Raw genomic sequence first — 19,755 nt, 5'->3', positions numbered from 1 at the left:
TGAGAAAGTAAAAATTTCCTAGTCAAAAGTCCTAGGGTTAGTGTGTTTCTTTTCTTTGTGCTAATCTGATATTCTTGGACATTAGAAGAAATCTTTGTGGGCCAAATGAATTTGATGATAAGTCACGGTCCATTAATCATTGTCTCTCTCTCCATCTATCTACTTCTGATCAAAGACAGGGCTTCCCTGGTGGAGAGAAGTTTATTTCAGCTCATCTCCTATTTCCAGTTGACTAGTACTCTCAGCATTTGTATGCTCATTGTCTGGAGAGAAGAGATCTAAAGAATCCATCAGCACTTTTAATGGCTAGTTTCTTTTCTCCATTAAATCAAATAGTCTCCCTGAAGAACGGTTCTAATGCTTCAATATTAATATCCACTATTTGTTCAAAATTCTATACTTCCTGTAGAGCCAGCAGACAGATTGGATGCATGCCCACTTAGTAGTACAAATGGGAAGGAAGGGAAGAACTTCTGGGCTAATGGTTATATTTGCTTTATTAAGATACAGCTGAACCTTTGGGTGGATTGTTGTCAGAAAGAACAACCTGGCATCAATTACACAGAAGCAAAAATCATTATATTAAGTAGTCATTGTCTAATTTTTAAATGGACTCTATTAAATAAGCCCAGATAAAAGCTTGGTTCATTCAGCTACTTGGTACATTATGGATAAATCATCCAGGCAGACCCAAGATAATGTAGTTTTGCTTGCAAAGAATTGCTAGTAAGAGCTATGTGAAGGTTTTTTTTGTTTTTGTTTTTGTTTTTTTTTTTTGTGGTTAATGTTACCTATTGGTAAAGTATTAACTCAAGGGTTTTATTGTGGGGAAGGGTCAAAATAATTCCTTTGTGTTTTAGGGTGTCAAATTATGTGGTTTCAGTCAAATACTTGGCCATATGCTCAAACGGGTTCAAACTTCTTTGTTACTCATTGAGAAACATCTTGGCCTATTTCCCCCTGCTAGCAGGGCAGCTTGCTTTTATGCCATTTCATTTGAACAAGAATGGAGGGTTAGCCATTACATTTTTCATCATACAATGTTAAGTCAGTCCTCTTTATGTCTATGCTCTAAAGTGTTTGGATTTCTCTCCAATCAATGATACAAGATGTTCGCCTCATAGATAGTCAGCAAAGATTTTAGCTATTAAATTTTGCCATTCAGAATATAGTACTTGTTTTGGTTGTTAGCTAGCACATGAAAGACTCTAAATGGTATCCATTTCCTACTTACTTTCAGACATTGCAATTAGTTATATCAACAGTCAGTAGCTAGATTGTATTAACTTTGCTTTATATTGGTTAATACCAGAAATGTACATTTAAAAACCTTCTCGTATCTTATGCAAAGTAACAGGAAAATCAGTTTATTAATTGATAACCATATAATAAATTCCTGCTTGAAATTAGTGTCAGAGAAATACTAGTCTCTTTGGATGACTCAGTGTGTTTTCTTTCTTGGAGAGAGAACTGTAAATCCAAATGGTTTTCTCTTTTTATCATGAATACTAGGAAACTAAGAATTTATTTGAGCAAGTTCTAATAGCTTAGATATCCTAAGATTTAAAAGTTTAAATTGGTTTCTTATCCATCTTCTAAGTATGTGTAGTACCATTTTATAGCTACAGTAAGTCTTTAAAAGAAAAATAGTAGAAGTCACTGCCTCAAAGAGGCTTTACAAATCAGACCTGATTGATACAATGACAGGAGTAGTTGCCTATATTTCCTTTGACAAATTCTATTTTTATCTTTTTTGGTAGGGAGGAGGTATAAGGAAGGAGTTACATGTTTTTGCTTGTCAAAAAAATAGTTAAGTTGAAATGGAGAATAAAAATTTAGGTTCAGAAGTCTTCAGATCTTCTGACAATAGGCAAGTCTTTCACCATCTTCTGTTTCTACTTCTTTCCTCTGATCCACCCAACCCCATCTCTAGTTGTCATTTCTTCGTAGTCTTCTCCAATCTGTGATAGTTTCTCCATCTTTTCTTGTTTTTCATGACCTTGACACTTTTGAAAAGTATTTGTCAGATACTTTATAGAATGTCCCTCAAATTGGTTTGACATGTTTCCTTATGAAAAGACTAAGGTCAAAATGAAGGCCAAGGGTTGTGAATTTTGGGGACTAGTGCCACAGAAGTGATACATCCTTCTTGTCACATCATATTGGCACAGAGTGTCAACACGACTTATTACTGGTGTTGTTAACCTTGACCACTTGGGGAAGCTAGTGTCTGCCAGGTTTCTCAGCTACACATTTTTTTTTTCTTTCTGTGCTCTATTGGATAGAAAATAGTAACTTTTTAAATCTACAAATAAAAGTTTTGAATACTCTGTGTATGTAATTGTATGTATTTGTTTGCACATAATTGTGTTTGATTAAGCTAATGAACATATCCATCATCTCATGAACTTATTATGTGTGCACATAGGGTAAGAACATTAAAGATCTATGTATGGTCTGTACAAATTTCATGTATTCAATGCATAGAGGGGGAGCAAGGAAAAATATTCGTCCTTCCTGAAAATGGATTTATTACCACTGGGTAGCAGGTGTTTAATCCTTTGTGGGAGCACAAATGCAGCCTACAGAGAGGAGTTGGGTGGAGTGGAAGAGTAATAGATCAATTCTGATCTATGTTTGGTTTGCCTACTGGCAAAAGTGAAGCTGAACTTTTTGATGTGTTTCTCAGGAATGTCACTGCATTCTAGCGCAGGCTCGTAGTCCTTCCACAGGGTGATTGATGATAGAGAGTCAGCCAGCTCACTTAGGAGACCACATGGGATGCTTATCTATATTTGCCACAAGAGGAATTTGATGGACCAGAGCTTCACCTTATGGATTTAAGTTTGATTCTTACCATAAGGAGAAGACTCTCCTTATGCTCACTTTAAGGACTCAATACCCCTCAGTTCCTGTACTAACTGTTCTCACACTGTCTCTTGATCTCTTTTCTTTTGTGAACTTTCAGCCATCTCACTGTTGGTTCCTCATGTCCTCCTAGATGTTATTATTTATGCTCTCCTATTAGCTCCAGGAGATTCCAAGTCTTTCCAAACAGGAACTGTAAAGAAGTGTTTTCAACTGGATAGTCTTATGTGTTTTTTATGCTGTTTTTTTCAACTTTTCCATATGTTTGAAAATTACCAAAATTTACTATTCAAAAAAATACACTTGTTGTTTTTTATCCTACAGTCAGAAACTTCAGCTATTGGCAATATTGCAAGGTCTACACTTGATCTGGATGAAAACAGAAAATATTGCGAACACTTTCTATACACAAAAAGGAAAATTTGCCCAGAAAAAAACTGTAGTTCAGGAGCAAAAGAGGAAGAGGGAGAGAGTAAAGGAGTTTCTGGAACTCAGGGATATCAAGATGGGAGGCAACACCAGATGATTTGCCAGTAATATATTAACTGCTCTTAAAATAAAGGATTCTTCACTATACAGGGCTATGTGGATTTACTGAAAAGAGCATGAAATCAGATCAGAAACCTGATTAAAATTCAGGTTTTGTTATACACTAAGCATGAGATTTTGGCTAAGACACTTGACCACTCTGATCTGTAGTCTCTTCATGTGTGAAATGCCAATCATCACCTTGTTATTTATGTAAAAATGCTGTCACTTGTAGTATAGCAAAATTGTGTACTGATAGGAAAATGCTCTAAATTGGTTACAATTATTAGAAGGTTTTGAGCAGTGGGGTTTAGAATAGCTTTCCATTGATTTGCAGAGTTATTTTCAACTTTCACTAGAGGCATTGCTTTTGAAACCTCTACAGGAGGTTTGAGGAAAATTTCCCTCTTACTGTCAAATCAAGTTTTTAAAAGGCGTACTGTATATATTATCCAGTTGATTTAAAAAATAATCAATGAATATATTCATTATCTTTATTATCTTTTTCACGAAGGATTTTGTTGGAGGACATTCAATTTTGCATTTTTGTATCTCTATATTTGGATAATGCATTTGTCTTGCCTTCCACGTTAAAAATGTGGTGAACTCATCAAGTTGGCCCTTAGTATCAGATCCTCCCTATTTTTAGCATGTCTTTTTATTTCAGAAACTGGAAAGCTCCAAATTACATGCCCAAACACCTTTGCTGTTAATGTTCTGCATGTGAATTAGGTGTTAGCCACCCTTTAGAGTAAGATTTGCAGGTGTTGTTTTGGTGCTGCTGGCAAATACAGCTGTGGAAACTTTGTTTGTTTGTTTTTGTTTTTGTAGCAGTGTTCCAGTCTCCAATCCCTTGCTTTGTCAATGTTGTGAAGAGATTGGGACAGTGAAGTGGTGGTTTTGCAACTCCATCTGCCTAGTTGTGGCCACAAATGAGTTTGGCAATGTTATTTAGGGAGTCATCCTTGGATTCCCAACCCTTCTCCAGTTTATCCAAAGATGGAGAATGTCCCTAATTCCCCAGGCCAAATCCTTTTTTATCTAGAGTAGCTAGGTGATTGCAGCAATGGAAGCTTGATTAATTGTTTTGTACACACCTTGTGGGCAGAAACCTTGTGATATAAAGAAAAGACCTTGTATGTTAGTAGAGGAAACAGACAATGAACAAATGATTATAAGATGGTGATTTAAAAAAAATGAAGCTGGAAAAGGGTCTGAGGAATGCTGGAAGTGAACGTGGCTGTATTGCAATTTTATATACAGTGGCTATGGAAGGTGTGGCAGTGTAATAGGGTGAGGACAGAGGCGTGGGGTGGAGGGTGATGGGTGTGTGTGTGTGTGTGTGTGTGTTGAAGAATTCACCAGAGACAGAGTGGAGAATATGAAAGGTGGATTTATTGAAGCACCTTCCAAGAGAGAGCAGGGGGTGAGAATGAAGAGATCTGCGCCATGGAAAGAAGGATTTGGGGCTCCCTTTTTATAGCCTGTTTTCCAGGGCTTTTCATGACTGGGGGGAGTGGGTCTCAGCCAGTTATCTGCTGGGACATCAGGTTTTGGTGGGACTTCCACACAGGGGGTGTCTTGCCTGATTCTATTTGCCCTGTTTTTCCATAATCCTGAGACTTCTCCATAGCCCCCTATTGGTCATGTGGACCCTTGGCCAGGTTCCCATGGCAACTCTATCAGTTTCTCTGTCTTATCTGTTTTGTGTCTCCCTGTACTGTTTAGCCGAGCAAAGTGCAGACTTAAGTTTTAACTCTATTAAATGATACCCCTGATACAGAAGTGAAGGACTTGTTTCTTTTTCTGTCCCAACAGATAAGCTCTCCCATTTCCTTTATTTACCCTCCAGACTTAACAAATTTTGTTTTCTTTCTTTCTCACACACTCTATCTCTCTATTTATTTATGCACACAAGAACTGGGGTACAACTGAGATGTATGGGGGGGATGGTGAGAGGACTCACCAGAGACAGAGTGGGGAACAGAACAGGCAGATTGACCAAAGTACACTGCTGAGGGGAGCAGTGGGCAAGTTAGGAGAGGTCTGCTGCACCATTTGGGTAGCTCCCTGCCCAGGGATTGAACTTGTGCTGCAGAGGCTGTGGACAGCTTCATAGGTTGTCTTGTAACCCCTTGCGCCACCAGGGAGGGCCAACAAATTTTGTTTTCTTACATTTGGAGGGAAAAGAGCATCACTGGGAAGATAACATCTGAATTGCTGACCACTAGCTTACACTAAAGCAAGCTGGAGTCAACCAAAAACCTCCAGACACCCTTGTTACAAGGATGGACATGCTGACCCTTACCCACTCCCCCTTTTTACTCCCTTATAACACTGGGTAAATACCCCTGCCCTCTGCCGAAAAAAGCAGGATGGTGGTCTTTCCAACATGAATCTGCTGCCCTCTTAATTTTCGACAAATTAAACTATTTTCATTCTCCTCAAACTGTTTCCTTTTATTGGCTAAGAGAAACCAAGAGCTGCATTTGGTATCACCCTGACAGAAGGTCTTGCTGATAAGGCGACTTTGAGATCTGTCTATTACGTCAATTGTGTGCAAGGCCCTGCCAGAGTTACTGTGTTAAAATGCAATTATCCAATTACTCCTTTACTAAGATAACTCCTTAAAGGCACGCTACAGTTTCCCAGCTCTGGGCAGTTATATTGTTTGCCCACAGCAAACATGGCGGAAGAAGCTTCAACACAACACATGGCCCCCAATAAAGATGGCTGCAGCACTTCCTGTGCTTGCCCTCAACAAAGATGGCGACAACACTTCCTGTTCGGGGGTTTCGCCTTCAACAAAGATGGTGCTTATAGTACAGGTTTCCTAACAGCTGGAGTCTGGTTACATTTTTTTTTTTTTTTTTAAAGATACGTGGGCAGACGTAAGTAAAAGGAAACTAGAAACTCTGTATCCATCTTTCTTTGAAGGCCCCGCGCCGTCCTGTCTGCAGCCTAGGCTTTGCGCGGCGCCCCCTGGCTCCCTAACTTGCTGTGGCGTTCGGGACTGGGCGGAGGTGGCGGTGGGGTGCTTGGTCCGCTCTCCCCTCAGGGCGCTCAGATTATTCCCACTACTCCTTTTTGGGCCGGTCAGGTTGCCTTATAGTCGCTTGTAATTTTTCCCTGAAAATTTTTTTCCCGTTCCTGAAACGGCCGGGCTTCAGACGGCGAGGCGGGGAATAAAAAGTGCCAGGGGGGCTTTGTGCACACCCTCCTCACCTCCCAATTCTGTGAACTTCCCAAAGGGCCACAAGGAGGGATCGGGGTCGCCCGCCCGTGTTTATACTTTCTGTGGGTGTCTGGAAACCCCACCAGTCGTCCCTGCCACCCCTCCTCACCATTTATTTACCTTCATAGCCCACCACACAGCCGCTCTTCACATCCCTGGTGTACTTCTCTTGGAAATGTGCCTTCAAATCTGGTGTGGCTACTGACCAGGTCTGGTGCGGGGACATATTTTCTTTCACAGGAAAAAAACAAAACAAAACAAAAAAACCCCTAAACCCAGCAAATGTCCTGTGCCTTCCTGGCCACGACAGTGCTGTGGTTGAGATTCGGAATTCCTAAAGGGAAGGCATAGAGACGGTGACCGTTTGCAAAGTTTATTGTAGACTGTGCTCCAACACTTAGGTTTTCCTGGAAGGTGTTGGTGTATACATCTTTTCTTTTAGAAAAAAAGTGCCTTTAATGTATGGTACCTGGTGGTTTCTGGCGCCCACCCCCACTCCTGACCAGGTTCTGCAAATGCTCCCAGTCAAAAGGGCACCTGCATGGCAGTGTCGGTGCTGGCATCTCTGATGAAGGTAAAGTTAACCTAAAGCCATTATTTCTTCTCAAGTGCGGTAAAAGGAGAAGCAGTTCTGTAATCCTCCAATAAAAATTGCAGGGTCTCTGAAACTACTTTTTTCATACCTCTTTACCCCACAAAGAATTGAGTGCAAAAAACAAGAAGTGATTCATGTTCAATATTGTTTGTTATGTTCAGAAACATTCGAAGTTAATTGGCTTGCTTACCAGCCATGTTTTAAACACCCTGGCCTGACACTCTGCTGAGGTTCAAAGATGTGCCTGACCTCAAGCAACTTATGTTGCAGGGATACTGTCTTTAGGGGCTCATTAGTCCTCCTGTAATAGAAACTCTCATTTTGTGTCTTCCCAGGGGGAAATGGAGGCTAGAGACAAACAAGTGCTTCGCTCCCTTCGCCTGGAGCTGGGTGCAGAGGTCCTGGTGGAGGGACTGGTTCTTCAGTATCTTTATCAGGAAGGGATCTTGACAGAAAACCATGTTCAAGAAATTAAAGCTCAAGCCACAGGCCTCCGGAAAACAATGCTGCTGCTGGATATCCTACCTTCCAGGGGCCCTAAAGCATTTGACACATTCCTAGACTCCCTGCAGGAATTTCCCTGGGTCAGGGAGAAGCTGGAGAAAGCAAGGGAAGAAACTGTGACTGAGCTGCCTGCAGGTAGGCCTCAAAATGATCCTTTCAAATTGACTCTAAAATTGTTGGAACTTTACTCTTTGGATTTGAAATTGGAGTTTTAAGCTGGGAGGGAATTGGAGGTGCCTGAAGGGAGTTTGAAGTGAAGGTATAATGGTGTTGGAGGGACGATTTGAGGAGGTAAAAGCAGGAAGTGCAGCAAAGAAGGAAGCATGGACCACTTATGATTGAGAGGTGAGGAGGAGCATAGAGAATACATTTAGAAAAGTTTCCAGGGAAAGCTGGCAAGTCACTTGGGAGCCAGGTCATATCTCTGCCCTTGGCATCAGGATGTATTTGGAAAGTGGATATGGGAAAGCAGGCATTGGGCCTACTGGCAAGTGATTCCTGCAGTGCCGGAGCTGCCGGCTGGGAAGGTCAGATTCATGAAGGAGGAGACCGCCTCTAGGAAGGCAGGCCTTGCACTGTTCCCCGGGGCTGTCCTACATGGCCAAGGAAATTATTTGGGGGGCTCATTTAATTTGTTCTTAAAAGTGATTCATTTAAAGTCTTCTTTTTAGTTTGGTTTTGTTCAGAGTGTTTACTTTTGTAAGGGCCTTAGTTTGGGAGAGGGTCTTTCTTTGATTTTAAGGAGAGTTGGAGGCTATGGAAAGATAAACATTCCTAGTGCTATTAGCCTGGCTTGCAGCAGGAAGAAGTGTGATACGAAGCACTTGTTCCCTCTTAACACCTCTCAGGGCTTTTACTTTTTACAAAGATAAAGGAGCAGAGAATTGAACTGGCAAAAAAAAAAAAAAAAAAAGGAAAAGTTGATTTGCAAAGTTTTTAACATTAGGAAATCAACATGCAAAATTTTTAACAGTTAGGAAATCAACATGACCTGAGGTTTTACGAAAGCAGTGATAGAATTACTCTAAGTCATGATTCCCAGGTTTTGTTGTTGTATGATTTATATATATATATATATATATAAAAGATTTATTTACTTATGCTTACAAGAACTGGAATACAGGCCAGAGGTGTGTGTTTGGGGGTGGGGGGTTGAGAGGATTCATCAGAGACAGAGTGGGGAACAGAATAGGCACACTGACGGAAATACACTTTTGAGGGGAGCAGCAGGTGAGACAGGAGAGGTCTGCCACGCCATGTGGGTAACTCCTTGGCCAGGGATCGAACTCATGCTGCAGTGGCTGCAGATCGTTTCATAGGTTGCATCTTAACCCCTTGCACCACCAGGGAGACCCCTGTAGTTGATTTATAAATGCCAGTATTTGCTAGTATTTATACTGATTAAAAAAACCCAAGTACCAGTAATGAAAGACCACTTTTGTTATTTTTGCCCCAATGAAAATCAGGAACCTTAGGACCTGATTTTTCCTAAACCACATCTGTTAAGTGATCATGATCAATTCTTCCATGACCATTCTTCCATTAATTAATGCTATGTGTCTGACTATGTGATCATGATGAGAATCAGCTAACTTAGGGAGACTTGGTGAATTCCCAGGGGGAAAAAAGCAAAGCTATTTTTATTTCTTAGCATGGCCAAATTACAGGTAAATGTAGGCTTTAGACTTTTTGAAATACTGAAAACAGCTGGTATTTGAGACCATAGGGATTCTCAGGTTGGCTTGTCCTTACAAAATTAAATATCCCAGGTGTATGAGCAAAGCCAAACTAAAGTATTTAACACATTTCCACCGTTATTGAAAGCAAAACAGATAATATAGAATTGGGAAGATGTTGAAAGAAATATTAAGGTGTCCAGTGTCTTTTCCTGGTATTTGACTTAGAGGTTCCTCTTGGCAACACATAGTTGAATATAAAACAGGCCAACTGAAAGTCTGTTATTACTGAAATATTTAATTTCATTGTGGGTGATGTAAATCATACTGCTGTACATTGTTCATAGAGGTGTGACCTCCTTTTTCATTTCTTCAGATTCAGAGAACAAGAAAAAATAAAGTGGTGAAAGTTACAGAAAAGTTGAGGGGAAAAAAAACATTTTTTAAATCGGCAGTTTAGTTAAGGTCACTCTATGACATTCAGTCCCCAGTGAACCCATCTATGATGATGGGCCCAGTATCATATGTGCGAGAGTATAGCTGTGTAATCAGCGATCTAGGTTTGTGTAATCACAGCAAAATTGCCTGATGACGTGTTTCTCAGAATATTTCCCATTCATGAGAGACACATGGATGTTGAGTGGGGGAAAAAAGGCCTATCTGTGTTGAACTTAGAAAAACAGCATTTTCCCCAAGATTTGCTGATTCTGTGGAAGTGGTCAAATGGAAAGATAGGTTGGCTGCTAAAAAATTAAGCTTTCTTAATTGTTTTACATTTTGAGGAGTAACATTGCTGCTGAAAAGAATATTCTATAGAAGGAATTTGACTTACATGTGTCCGTAATACTTTCCACTGTTTCAATTACATAAACTGGCTTCTAAAATAGTTTTTGTAGATAATTGGACATGTTAAGATTACAAAATTGAAATTAGGTATAGAGAGTCGTGGTTTAGTACATACCTGCCTGCCCATCACTCAGTTAAAAAATAGTACCATTGTTTTTGAGGACCCCTGGATGCTCCTCCCCAATCCTAGTTTTTTTCAGTACCACTCACTGATAAATTTTGAATTTGGAGTTTATTATTCTCTTTTTCTCCTTGTAGTTTTCAGTCTCATAAAAATCACTTTTAAAATCCACATGTTTTAGAAAGTCCACTCAACTTTCAATTTTGTTAAGATTTATATGTGTGTGTGTATATGTGTGTGAGTGTGTGTGTGGGAGGTGGGGGAGAGGAATACAGGAAATAATATATTTTAAAGGAGTTGTTAATAGTCTTCTCTTGAGGATGTAAAATTATTTGAATTAATTTATTTGAGATCAGTATTTTAATTCTAAAACTAAACTGGGACTTAATTAATTGAAACCTAATTTCTTTTACCAAAATCCTGGAGAGAATATCAGAGTTGAAATGCCTTCCATTTAATGTTCCTGTAAAAAACACGATTGGATGCCAGGACCTCAGTGCTTCTCCAGTGTTGTAATAGAGTAATTTTAATAAGCTTTAAAACAGTCCATTTAAATTTTTATAAAGGCCTTTTGAATTTTGATATACTGAACATAGGAAAATGTGGTGCTTTATGTATGTATATACATTAGCCTCTTCTGACATTTAACTCATTTTGGTTATCATTATTTATTAATTTGTGTAGATTTGGTGGTCTCCTCTTAGGAGGCCTTGAGAATAAATAGAGAGGCATGGCCTTCTTTTTAGCCAAGAAGTCAGTCCTTCCTCCAAGAATGAATTGATTTTATTTTATTAAAAAGTTTTCTTGTTTTGATCTTCTCAGAAATTCTTGATTTTTTTCCTTTATTTATTTTTGTTTTAAATTTTTGTACTTTACTTGTAAATTCTGAGCTGCCTCAAAGGTTTTATTTAGTGAGTGATTGATCCTATTTTGTTGCTCTTTATATCCTGGGTGTAATTTTTTAGAGGTTTTTTTAGAGAAGTTATATCTTGACTTTCTTTACTGTTCCCTCAGAATCTGCTTGGATGACTGGTCTTGTTATAGGACATATAACAGTCTCCCTCTCTCTTTTTAAAAAAGCCCAAAGTGATAATGAACAATTGGTTTTGTGTTTTTCTCACCCATGTAGGACTCTTATGTTTTAAGAGGAATAACTGGCAATAAAATGACTTAATCCAGCTCTGCACCATGGGAGGACTCTTCACAGTGTGTGCCTTACTGGCTAAGGTCACATAGTAGATTTTAATCACCTGGAAGTCTTCTCTGGGCTTCTGTCAGGTCATTTAAAAGATGAGAGTAGTGCAGAATCTGGGGGAAGAGACATGTGCCTGCCTGCCTGGCTTCCCGCTACTTGTGGGTCCTGCCTGCACTGACATACTCATTCCAATGCCTTAGCTAATCTGCATTAAGAAAGGTCTCACTCATAGCAGGAATCTAGAAAACTTAAGTAAGGGACCAGGAAAAATAATAACTATAAGCAAGAAAATATCAAAATCAACAAATAACTATGAACAAGAGACACTCTATGGGGGGTGGGGGGCGGGGAAAGGAGGGCTTGGGGTAAAAATAAGGGGGTTGTAATTGTATGGGGAATATAAAAATAAAATTTAAATTAACAAAAAAAAAAAAAGGAGGCTTGGGCCTCCCCTGGTGGCGCAGCGGCTGAGCGCTGGGCTGAGAGGCTGCCCGCAGCCTCTGCAGCGCCAGTTGGTTCTCTGGCCACTGGTGAGTGTCCCACCAAAAAAAAAAAAAAAAAAAAGGAGGCTTATTGGCAACCCCATTCTCATCAGACAGTGGGACTTAGCATAAGTCAAGATGGGAACAACTCTTGGGGCTGCAGGACACCCTATTCCATCTTCCATGTTGGCTCTCCCTATAGGTCCAGTCTTTAAATCTTAAAAAAAAAAAAAAAGATTTTAGATGATATGTGGATGTGGGATTGAATCATGTGATATGAAACCTATTTCCTTTTCTTTTCTGTTTGAATCCTGATACTATCCAAATGAAAGCCTCTATTTGGTACCGTTATTTCTGTAACATCTATCCTGATGCTTGCCAAATCTTTTCATAGTGGGAAGAAACATTCCTCATGTTTAAAGAATTCTGTGGACATTAGTATTTTGCTAGAATTTAGTGATATTGCTTTTTTTTCCTCCTATCGTTTTAATGGTTTCCTTCCACTTATGGAGTGTAGCAAACTTCCTGTTTATGAAGGTCTTTTAAAAATGCAGTAAAATTGACTCAGTAAAAATGAGTCAACATAAAGAAAAATACTAGGAAAATAATAATGGTATGAAAATATGGCAAAAAGTTTTTATACTCAGGAAGAAGCTTTTTATATATTTTCTCATTTAAATAGAAACTGTAGGAGTTTGGGGCAGGAGCCATTTCCTGGGTGACAGAGCCGAGAAGGCAGGTTCCAGCTGTAATTTAGATAGAAGATAGTGCCACGTTCAGGGTACTTTTCTGTTTTTCTCATTCCGTTTGTCCACAATGGCTGCGGACTGGTTACATTTATTAACAGGATCGCCAGAATGACCTAGTTTTAAGTTTTCTAAATTATAAACACATTGATTTGCTGTTGTACCAAAGTCAGCATGATGGAGACTTATCCTGATCCTGTGTTTCCAAAATTTTAGATGGGAGGGTCTCATGGGTCATCTGATTTTTCTCTGAAAACAAAACAAAACAAAACAAAACGAAACAACCAAGGTTTAGGGAAATTAAGCCGGCTAGTCCATGATTGCACAGCTGGTTGATGGGACTGGAATCCAGGCCTCCCGACTCTTGATTTAGAACTATTTCTGCTGTGTATTCTTCTTGAAATGGCATTATACTATGCTTCAGTGTTAATAATGGAAATAGATTTTTAAAAAGTTGTGCTAATGCTTTTTTTTTTTTCAAGGGCTGTGGAGGTATGCTGGGATGAGATTTTACTAAAATTTTTTATTTTAATTAATGGTGATTTTAATTATTTAAGAGCAAATTTTGATAGTTGAGTACTGTATCTTGTCAGAAGATTTTCTCCCCCTGCTTCTGCAAGACTGACATAAAGGAAGAGCAGAAGACTTTTATCAAGTATTTATGGGACTGATGAAATAATGCATCTGCTGGCAGCTAATTGCAGCTCTTTCTAGGAATAGCAAACCATGTGACATGGCTCTCCCCATAGGGGTGCCTCCATTTCACTGGAAAAAGTGGATTTAAAGTTTCTGCTCATAGAAATTGTCACTGTAACTTTTTTGCTCCCTTCTGTGGCTATTTGGGCCACTTGGCTATATCAGTCACACTTTGACCATCACAGTTGAGTTAGCTCAGATCCTGACTATAAAAAAATAAAACTACAGATACCCAGGCTTCATCCCAGGCCAATTCACAATTCATGCCAAAATCTGTGGAGGTGGTTTCTGGGCAGTGCTATTAAAGACACACGCAGTGTGTGAGGCATGTGCACACATGTAAGCATGGGCACTTGGCACTAGCACCTCACTAGTTATTTTCAAGTAGAACCATGGTTGAGAACCTTGAGATCTGACTGGCTGATTAGACGCATGACTCCTTTCTCACTTTTTGCTCCCTAAGTATGGGCCTTCTAAAGCTGCGCTCTTGCTTACCAGGTTGTTCTTAGCGCTGGGTGAGGGGAGATGGAAGAGTGTCAGCAATGGAGATGTAGAAGGATGTGTAGATTTGTTTTAAATTTGTAATTCACAAATGGTTTCAATTCTTTGAATTTCTTGAACATTGTTACTTATAAACATTCCAGAATCTCAGATCCCGTATAGATGTGATACTGCTCTCAGCATTAAAGTCCATTAAGGGCCTCCCCAGTGGCTCAGTGGTTGAGCGCTGGGTTGCAAAGCTGCCTGCAGCCTCTGCAGCGCCGGTTCGATCCCCGGCTGCTCCCCGGCCACCAGAGGAGGGTCCCACATGGCGCACAGACCTCTCCTGCCGCCCGCTGCTCCCCTCAACAGTGTACTTCGGTCCTTCTGCCTGCTCTGCTTCCCGCTCTGGCTCTGGTGAATTCTCTCACCCTCCTGTGCTTCTGACTGTACCCAGTGCTTATATAAATAAATAAATAAATAAATAAATGTTTTAAAAAAAAAGAAAGAAAAATCTTAAAAAAAAAAGAAAATAAAGTCCATTAAAACTCTTTAGGGATTTACAGACTAGATGTATATAGAACAGAATGGACTGGTGGGTTCTGAATTAGCTGATAGATTTGAATGTGTGGAGGAATTATCTTCATTGCCTGCCCACGTTGAGATGAATGAGAGACTGGAAGTGGTTTAGTCTATCTAACTGTGGGTTAGTCAGGACAGTTTGTCTATCTGCCCATAATTTTTGTTTGTAATTAAAATTAAATTTAGTCTTTTCTGTGTCTCACAAAGAACTTCAAATAACACCTCTAAAATAATAGTCATAATATTTGTTGGGGGTTACCATATGCCAGGCACTGTTCTAGGTCCTTTACACTTATTAATTCATTTAATCCTGACAATAACTTGATGAGACAGGTTGATATTATTGTCCTTGTTGTGCAGACGAGAAAATGAAGTACAGAATCGTTGATTCACTTGCTTAAGATAGTAGAGCCAAATTTGAAGTCTAGGCACTTTGACTTCAAAGCCTGTAAAAACTTTCTCAAAATGTGCTTTTTTCTCTTCTCTAATTCTGATAACCTGTGGCTGCCCCAAGCCCATCAAGGGGTTTTTCTGTCATTCCCTTTCCTGCCTATTATCAGAAGACTGATTTCCAGTTGGTTTCTTTCTGTCCCTCATCTCTCATTTTATCCTAAGGACGGGAAGGTTCTAGTGTAAGGCCATATGAGGTCAAGGAACAGAGGACCTTGATTGCTTCCGTCCAAACTTGCTACCTTGAGAGTAAAAAAGATTAAATATTCTTGGCTGTGATCAGGAGATGATTGGCGCGTTGGCTCCTTTGATATTGGAACCAGGTCCCAATTTGGCAGCTCTTAAATCAAGCCAGCTCAAGCCATCAGCTTCAATAACCAGCTTTTCTGGGAACATGTTTTCAGAGTTTAACCAAATGCTTAGCAAGGTAGCTTTTTTCTTTTTATGGGTATAGTTCAAACTTGTAGGCTGCTGTTGTAGCTAGCTGCAGGAATGTTTGCCTTTACTTAATTTTAATAGGCGGCTGTGTTTATACTTGTTCCTCAGTTTAAGCTGTAAGGAGTGTATGTATATGATTCTTTGGGGGACATTTTCCTGGGGAGGGGATAAAGAGGGAGGAGCAAAGAGTATAATGTACCTTTCCAAATTTTAATTAGGAAGGAAATGTAACTTCTAGAAGAAGTTTGGGCAGATTTTTGTCCTAGGCTTTGTTTTTATTAAACTTACAAGAGAAATCTTAACTCCTTGCAAGAAGTGCCAAGTTGACAATTCCTGGAAATGTTCATGTTCTATTTATGCTCAGCACCATAGCAGAGAGGGTGGTGACGCTGTTACCAAAATAATATTGCTGAGATGTAGTAAGTGGTAAACGAAGGCTTGTGGTTTTATAGCCTAAATATAAGACATTTCAAGCATCTCTCAGTTCTACCATTTGTCCACAAGGTATACAGGTGCTGATTGGTAATGGTGAAGTTCTTATGGAGAATTACAGAGTGGATTGAACACATCTGCTGGGACTCGTGCTGTTATTAGAACTAAAGAAGGTTAGGTAGAGCCAGATGGGACTTTAGAGACCCCCACTTTTCAGAGACTCCTCTACTTCCATCCAGAAATTAAGGATTGGATGAAAGTTTAACAGCATGTGTGTGGGCACTTTGGTTCAAGCATTAGACTTCATGCCAACATAAGGAAAAATAGGGATTTTGCTAATATATACTGGCAGTTCACAGCTTTGAAGAGATTGTTAAATTTTCAGGACCCATTAAGGGTAGGAATGAGGCAAACTGGGCATCTCTAGCCTTTGATAACTATCTTCAGTTGAATTTCTACATTTTACCTTCTCTCAAGGTTCAGTCTAAATTGGCCCAGTTTGACTCATCAACCCTTCCCTTAGGATATCAGTGTCACCTGAAGTGGGAAGCAATAGTTCCAAAATGAGAAGCTGGTAAAAATAAGACATGTCTGTGATGCTCTATCACTCCCAGTCTTTTTGTATGGAATAGGCTTCACTTCTATAGGCCTGGAAAGAAATGATAGCCCCTTAAGAAAGGAGCATATTTTGTGTCTTCTTAAACCAGCCAGGCACAAGTTGAAGGCCAGAGGTCCTAGGAAAAGAGAGCAATTTTTGTAGCAAAATAGGTCTTCTCAAACTATTTCAAAGTCAGAAGATATTATGGTGGTGTGGGAAGGCAGAAAATGGATGGAAAATGTTGAAGTAGGGACCTCTCTGGTAGACTAGGGGTTAAGTCTCAGCACTGTCACCACCAAGGCCTGAGTTGAACCTCCGCCTGGGAGCTAACTCACATGGCACAGCAGACCTCTCCTGCTGCTCCCCTCAGCGGTGTATTCAGTAGATTGGCCACACCTCTGGCTTGCATCCCAGTTCTTGTATGCATAAATAAATAAAAAAAAATTAAAAAAAAATGTTGAAGTAGAGAGGAGGTAAGAAAGAGAATTTGAATTGGGTTCTAACCTAAGGGCTTTATATATATATCTTCATAGATTTTGGGGGTAGGTACTATTTTTTATTTGCATTTTATGGATGAGGAGATATAGGTGGTAGATGGATTGCCCAAGGTTGCATAACTCAGTTAGTAGCAGAGCTGAGATTTGAACACTGACAGTCTAATTTTCCAGTCCATGCTATTAATTATTAGACTCTCCTGTCTCTAAGTCAACATTTCTTATCTATCATTGCTGGCTACTCTGCTAAGGCTCTGAGGTTATTGTTGTCCTTGTTTATTGGTTGGTGTTGTTTGTTTATTTCTGCAGCTGGAGTGTAGTCTCTAGGTCAGAGGCTGGTTTTTTAAATCTCTGTATCTGCAGAACCTATCTTGCATTGTGTTATAGACACATTGGTCCTCACATGTTTATTGAATGAAAGAAGAAATGGCCACAAAGATGAAGGTAAAGACAAAGTCATACTTTTAGAGTTTAAATTGTAATTGGGGAAAGGTAGGGGCAATGAAATAGAATATAATATGGAATTCTGCTTATCTTTCGTTGTATAACAAGCTACCCCAAAATTTAGTGGCTTAAAATAACTGTCATTTATTTTACCCTTAAGTGTGCAATTTGGGCAAAGCTTGAGAGAGCTCATTTCTGCGTCGCCTGGTATCACTTAGGAAGGCTTCACTGAGGCTGGATGTAGGGTCCATTTTGAGATAGGTCACTAACATCTCTGGTAAGTTGGTGCTGCTTGTTGGCTGTTCTCCATAGAGGCCTCTCTGCAGATGACTGGGGTTTCTTCATAGTATGGTGTTTGAGTTTCAAGAGGCAATTTCTTAAGGATTGGACCAGGATACTCTGTAGTGGTAATTTTTGTTGTATTCTTTTGCTTAAGCTGTCCCAAAGTCCAGATTCAGAGAGAGGCAATAGAGACCTCACATTTCCTTGGGGGTATATCAAATCATTTTGGGACCTCACAGCACTTACCAGATGTAGTATATTAAAAAACATGTATGTATACACATATAGATAATTGTATGTATACGTAGATTTGTTACAATAAGTGGGAAGTTAGCTGCCACACATGAAAGTGACTTCATAACCAGTGTTTATTAGTTTGATAAAAAGGACATTTTAAAAAAGTGAGCATAGCTCTATCTTTTGTCTGACTATGAAAGCACACCATATTTATTGCTTTTTAACAAAGGATCTAGAAAGGTATTGAGAAAATGGAAGTCATCCATATTCTTATTATCCCACGACAATAGTGGTTAAGGATAAATGAATAATAAAATGTAGTATATGGGTTTATACCACAGGAATTCTGCTTAAGCGCTTTCTTTTTTGAACTCCAAAGTCCAGGAAGTTATTATTGACACTAACACTTAAATCCAGAATTTCTTATGTGATGCCAAATAAAGAAGAAACTTCAGATTATGTGTATGAATATATATATATATATATATATATATATACATATATATATATGCCTGTTTCTTTTTCCTTCGGAGAGTAAAACTTCCTGAGGTAACTTGAAGTAGTCTTTTCAAGTTATTACCCTTGACTAGTTGCTATTTCAATTAGCAGAGGGTGGTGGTGGGGAGCATTGGACTTAAATGACCTTCTCCAAATGACTCTTAAGGAACTATGAGGAGTATTTTTTGCTCTGCAGTTTAAAGTATTTTTTCTGTTTATCTTTCCATGAATATTCTATTTCAAAGAGTTTCACTGGATTGTTATGTAACCTGATTTTTTTCAATGTCTCCTGTTTTAAAGCTTTTAAATATTGTGATTCTAAATCATTTCTCTTCATTGTTTTCCCCAGACTGTTAGACTACAGGTGATTAAGCCTTTATCTGTCCATTTTCAAATATATTTATATCCTTCCAATAGTAGATTTGCAAATATGTGAGTGTTCTTGATAGTGGATTTGATTTTATTCCCCTTATCCTTGGAAAGACATTTTGAATGACGTTTCCCCCCACTAAATCAGAGCGTGTTTCAAAGGAGCTGTTAAAATCTCTGGCAAAATAATCATATCCCACCCACCCTCCACCCCTTATTACCAGGGTAAACACCATAAACTATAAACCTCCCAAGCAGGAGGGGCTGTATAAATCAGTGGAAAAATGAGAGGCTCCAAACCTTTGCTTCTTGCATCATTTCAGCATGTTTATTGAATGTCTGCTGTGTGCTGGAGATTGTTGAACAGGTACGGATAAGGTAGAGAACAGGTAAGGTGTGACCCTACCCTCAAGGTCCTCCCATTAAATGAGATGACACATGTAAAGAGCTTCCAACAGAGCTTGACATGTATGAACCATTCAGGGAATGTTAGATGCTGTTGCTGTTTTTATTGTAAGACGTAGCTGATGAGTTATGACTCAGAGAGATAGGTGAAAGTGACAGCAATGGTTCTGCTTGGTCGTGGAAAGGTGGAACTGGGGAGGGCTCTAATCATCGTGTGTTTGCTGTCATTGAGTGCTGTGCTAAGAAAGAGTTCACTGGGAAGACAAAATGGGAAGGGTGTTGTAGGCAGAAGTAACAGAAAGTGCAAAGGCCTGGAGGCGATGGTTATATATTATGTGTGCCTGCTGCTTGATTGGCTGGCATGGAGGGGTGAAGGCCAGGGGCTGGGATGGGATTGGGTGGGGTGGGAATTGGTTGTACAGGCCCAGGACTGATCAACAGGGTCTTTGAGTGCCATGGAAAAGTCCAACAGGTGATGTAGCCCAACTGCTACATTTTGAGAAAGGGCTTGATGGGAATAGACTTGCCTATGGAAGGCTCAGTCTAGTGGTATC

General features: G+C 39.6%; 1 protein-coding gene across 15 annotated transcripts in view; it reads left to right on the top strand.

The window, feature by feature from the left end:
• The window catches only part of LOC119247431 (death domain-containing protein CRADD), a 275,825-nt gene that overhangs the window by 133,904 nt on the left and 122,166 nt on the right, over positions 1-19,755 (top strand). For 13 of the 15 annotated variants that reach the window (XR_008552177.1, XR_008552178.1, XR_008552179.1 and 10 more), the window contains one exon: positions 7,562-7,865. Coding sequence is in view for 12 of the 15 variants with exons in the window: in XM_037513874.2 (XP_037369771.2) it covers positions 7,562-7,865 (304 nt within the window). In the remaining 3 variants the exon portion in view is untranslated. Of the gene's footprint in view, positions 1-6,130; positions 6,288-6,346; positions 7,206-7,561; positions 7,866-19,755 lie in introns of those variants that run through there. The other 2 variants (XM_054696133.1, XM_054696132.1) reach the window with 2 other exon arrangements.

Source organism: Talpa occidentalis, unplaced genomic scaffold, assembly GCF_014898055.3.
Source record: "Talpa occidentalis isolate TD23 unplaced genomic scaffold, MPIMG_talOcc4v2.1 talOcc4.16, whole genome shotgun sequence".
Lineage (NCBI taxonomy): Eukaryota > Metazoa > Chordata > Mammalia > Eulipotyphla > Talpidae > Talpa > Talpa occidentalis.
This window is presented reverse-complemented; position numbering and strand designations above follow the sequence as displayed.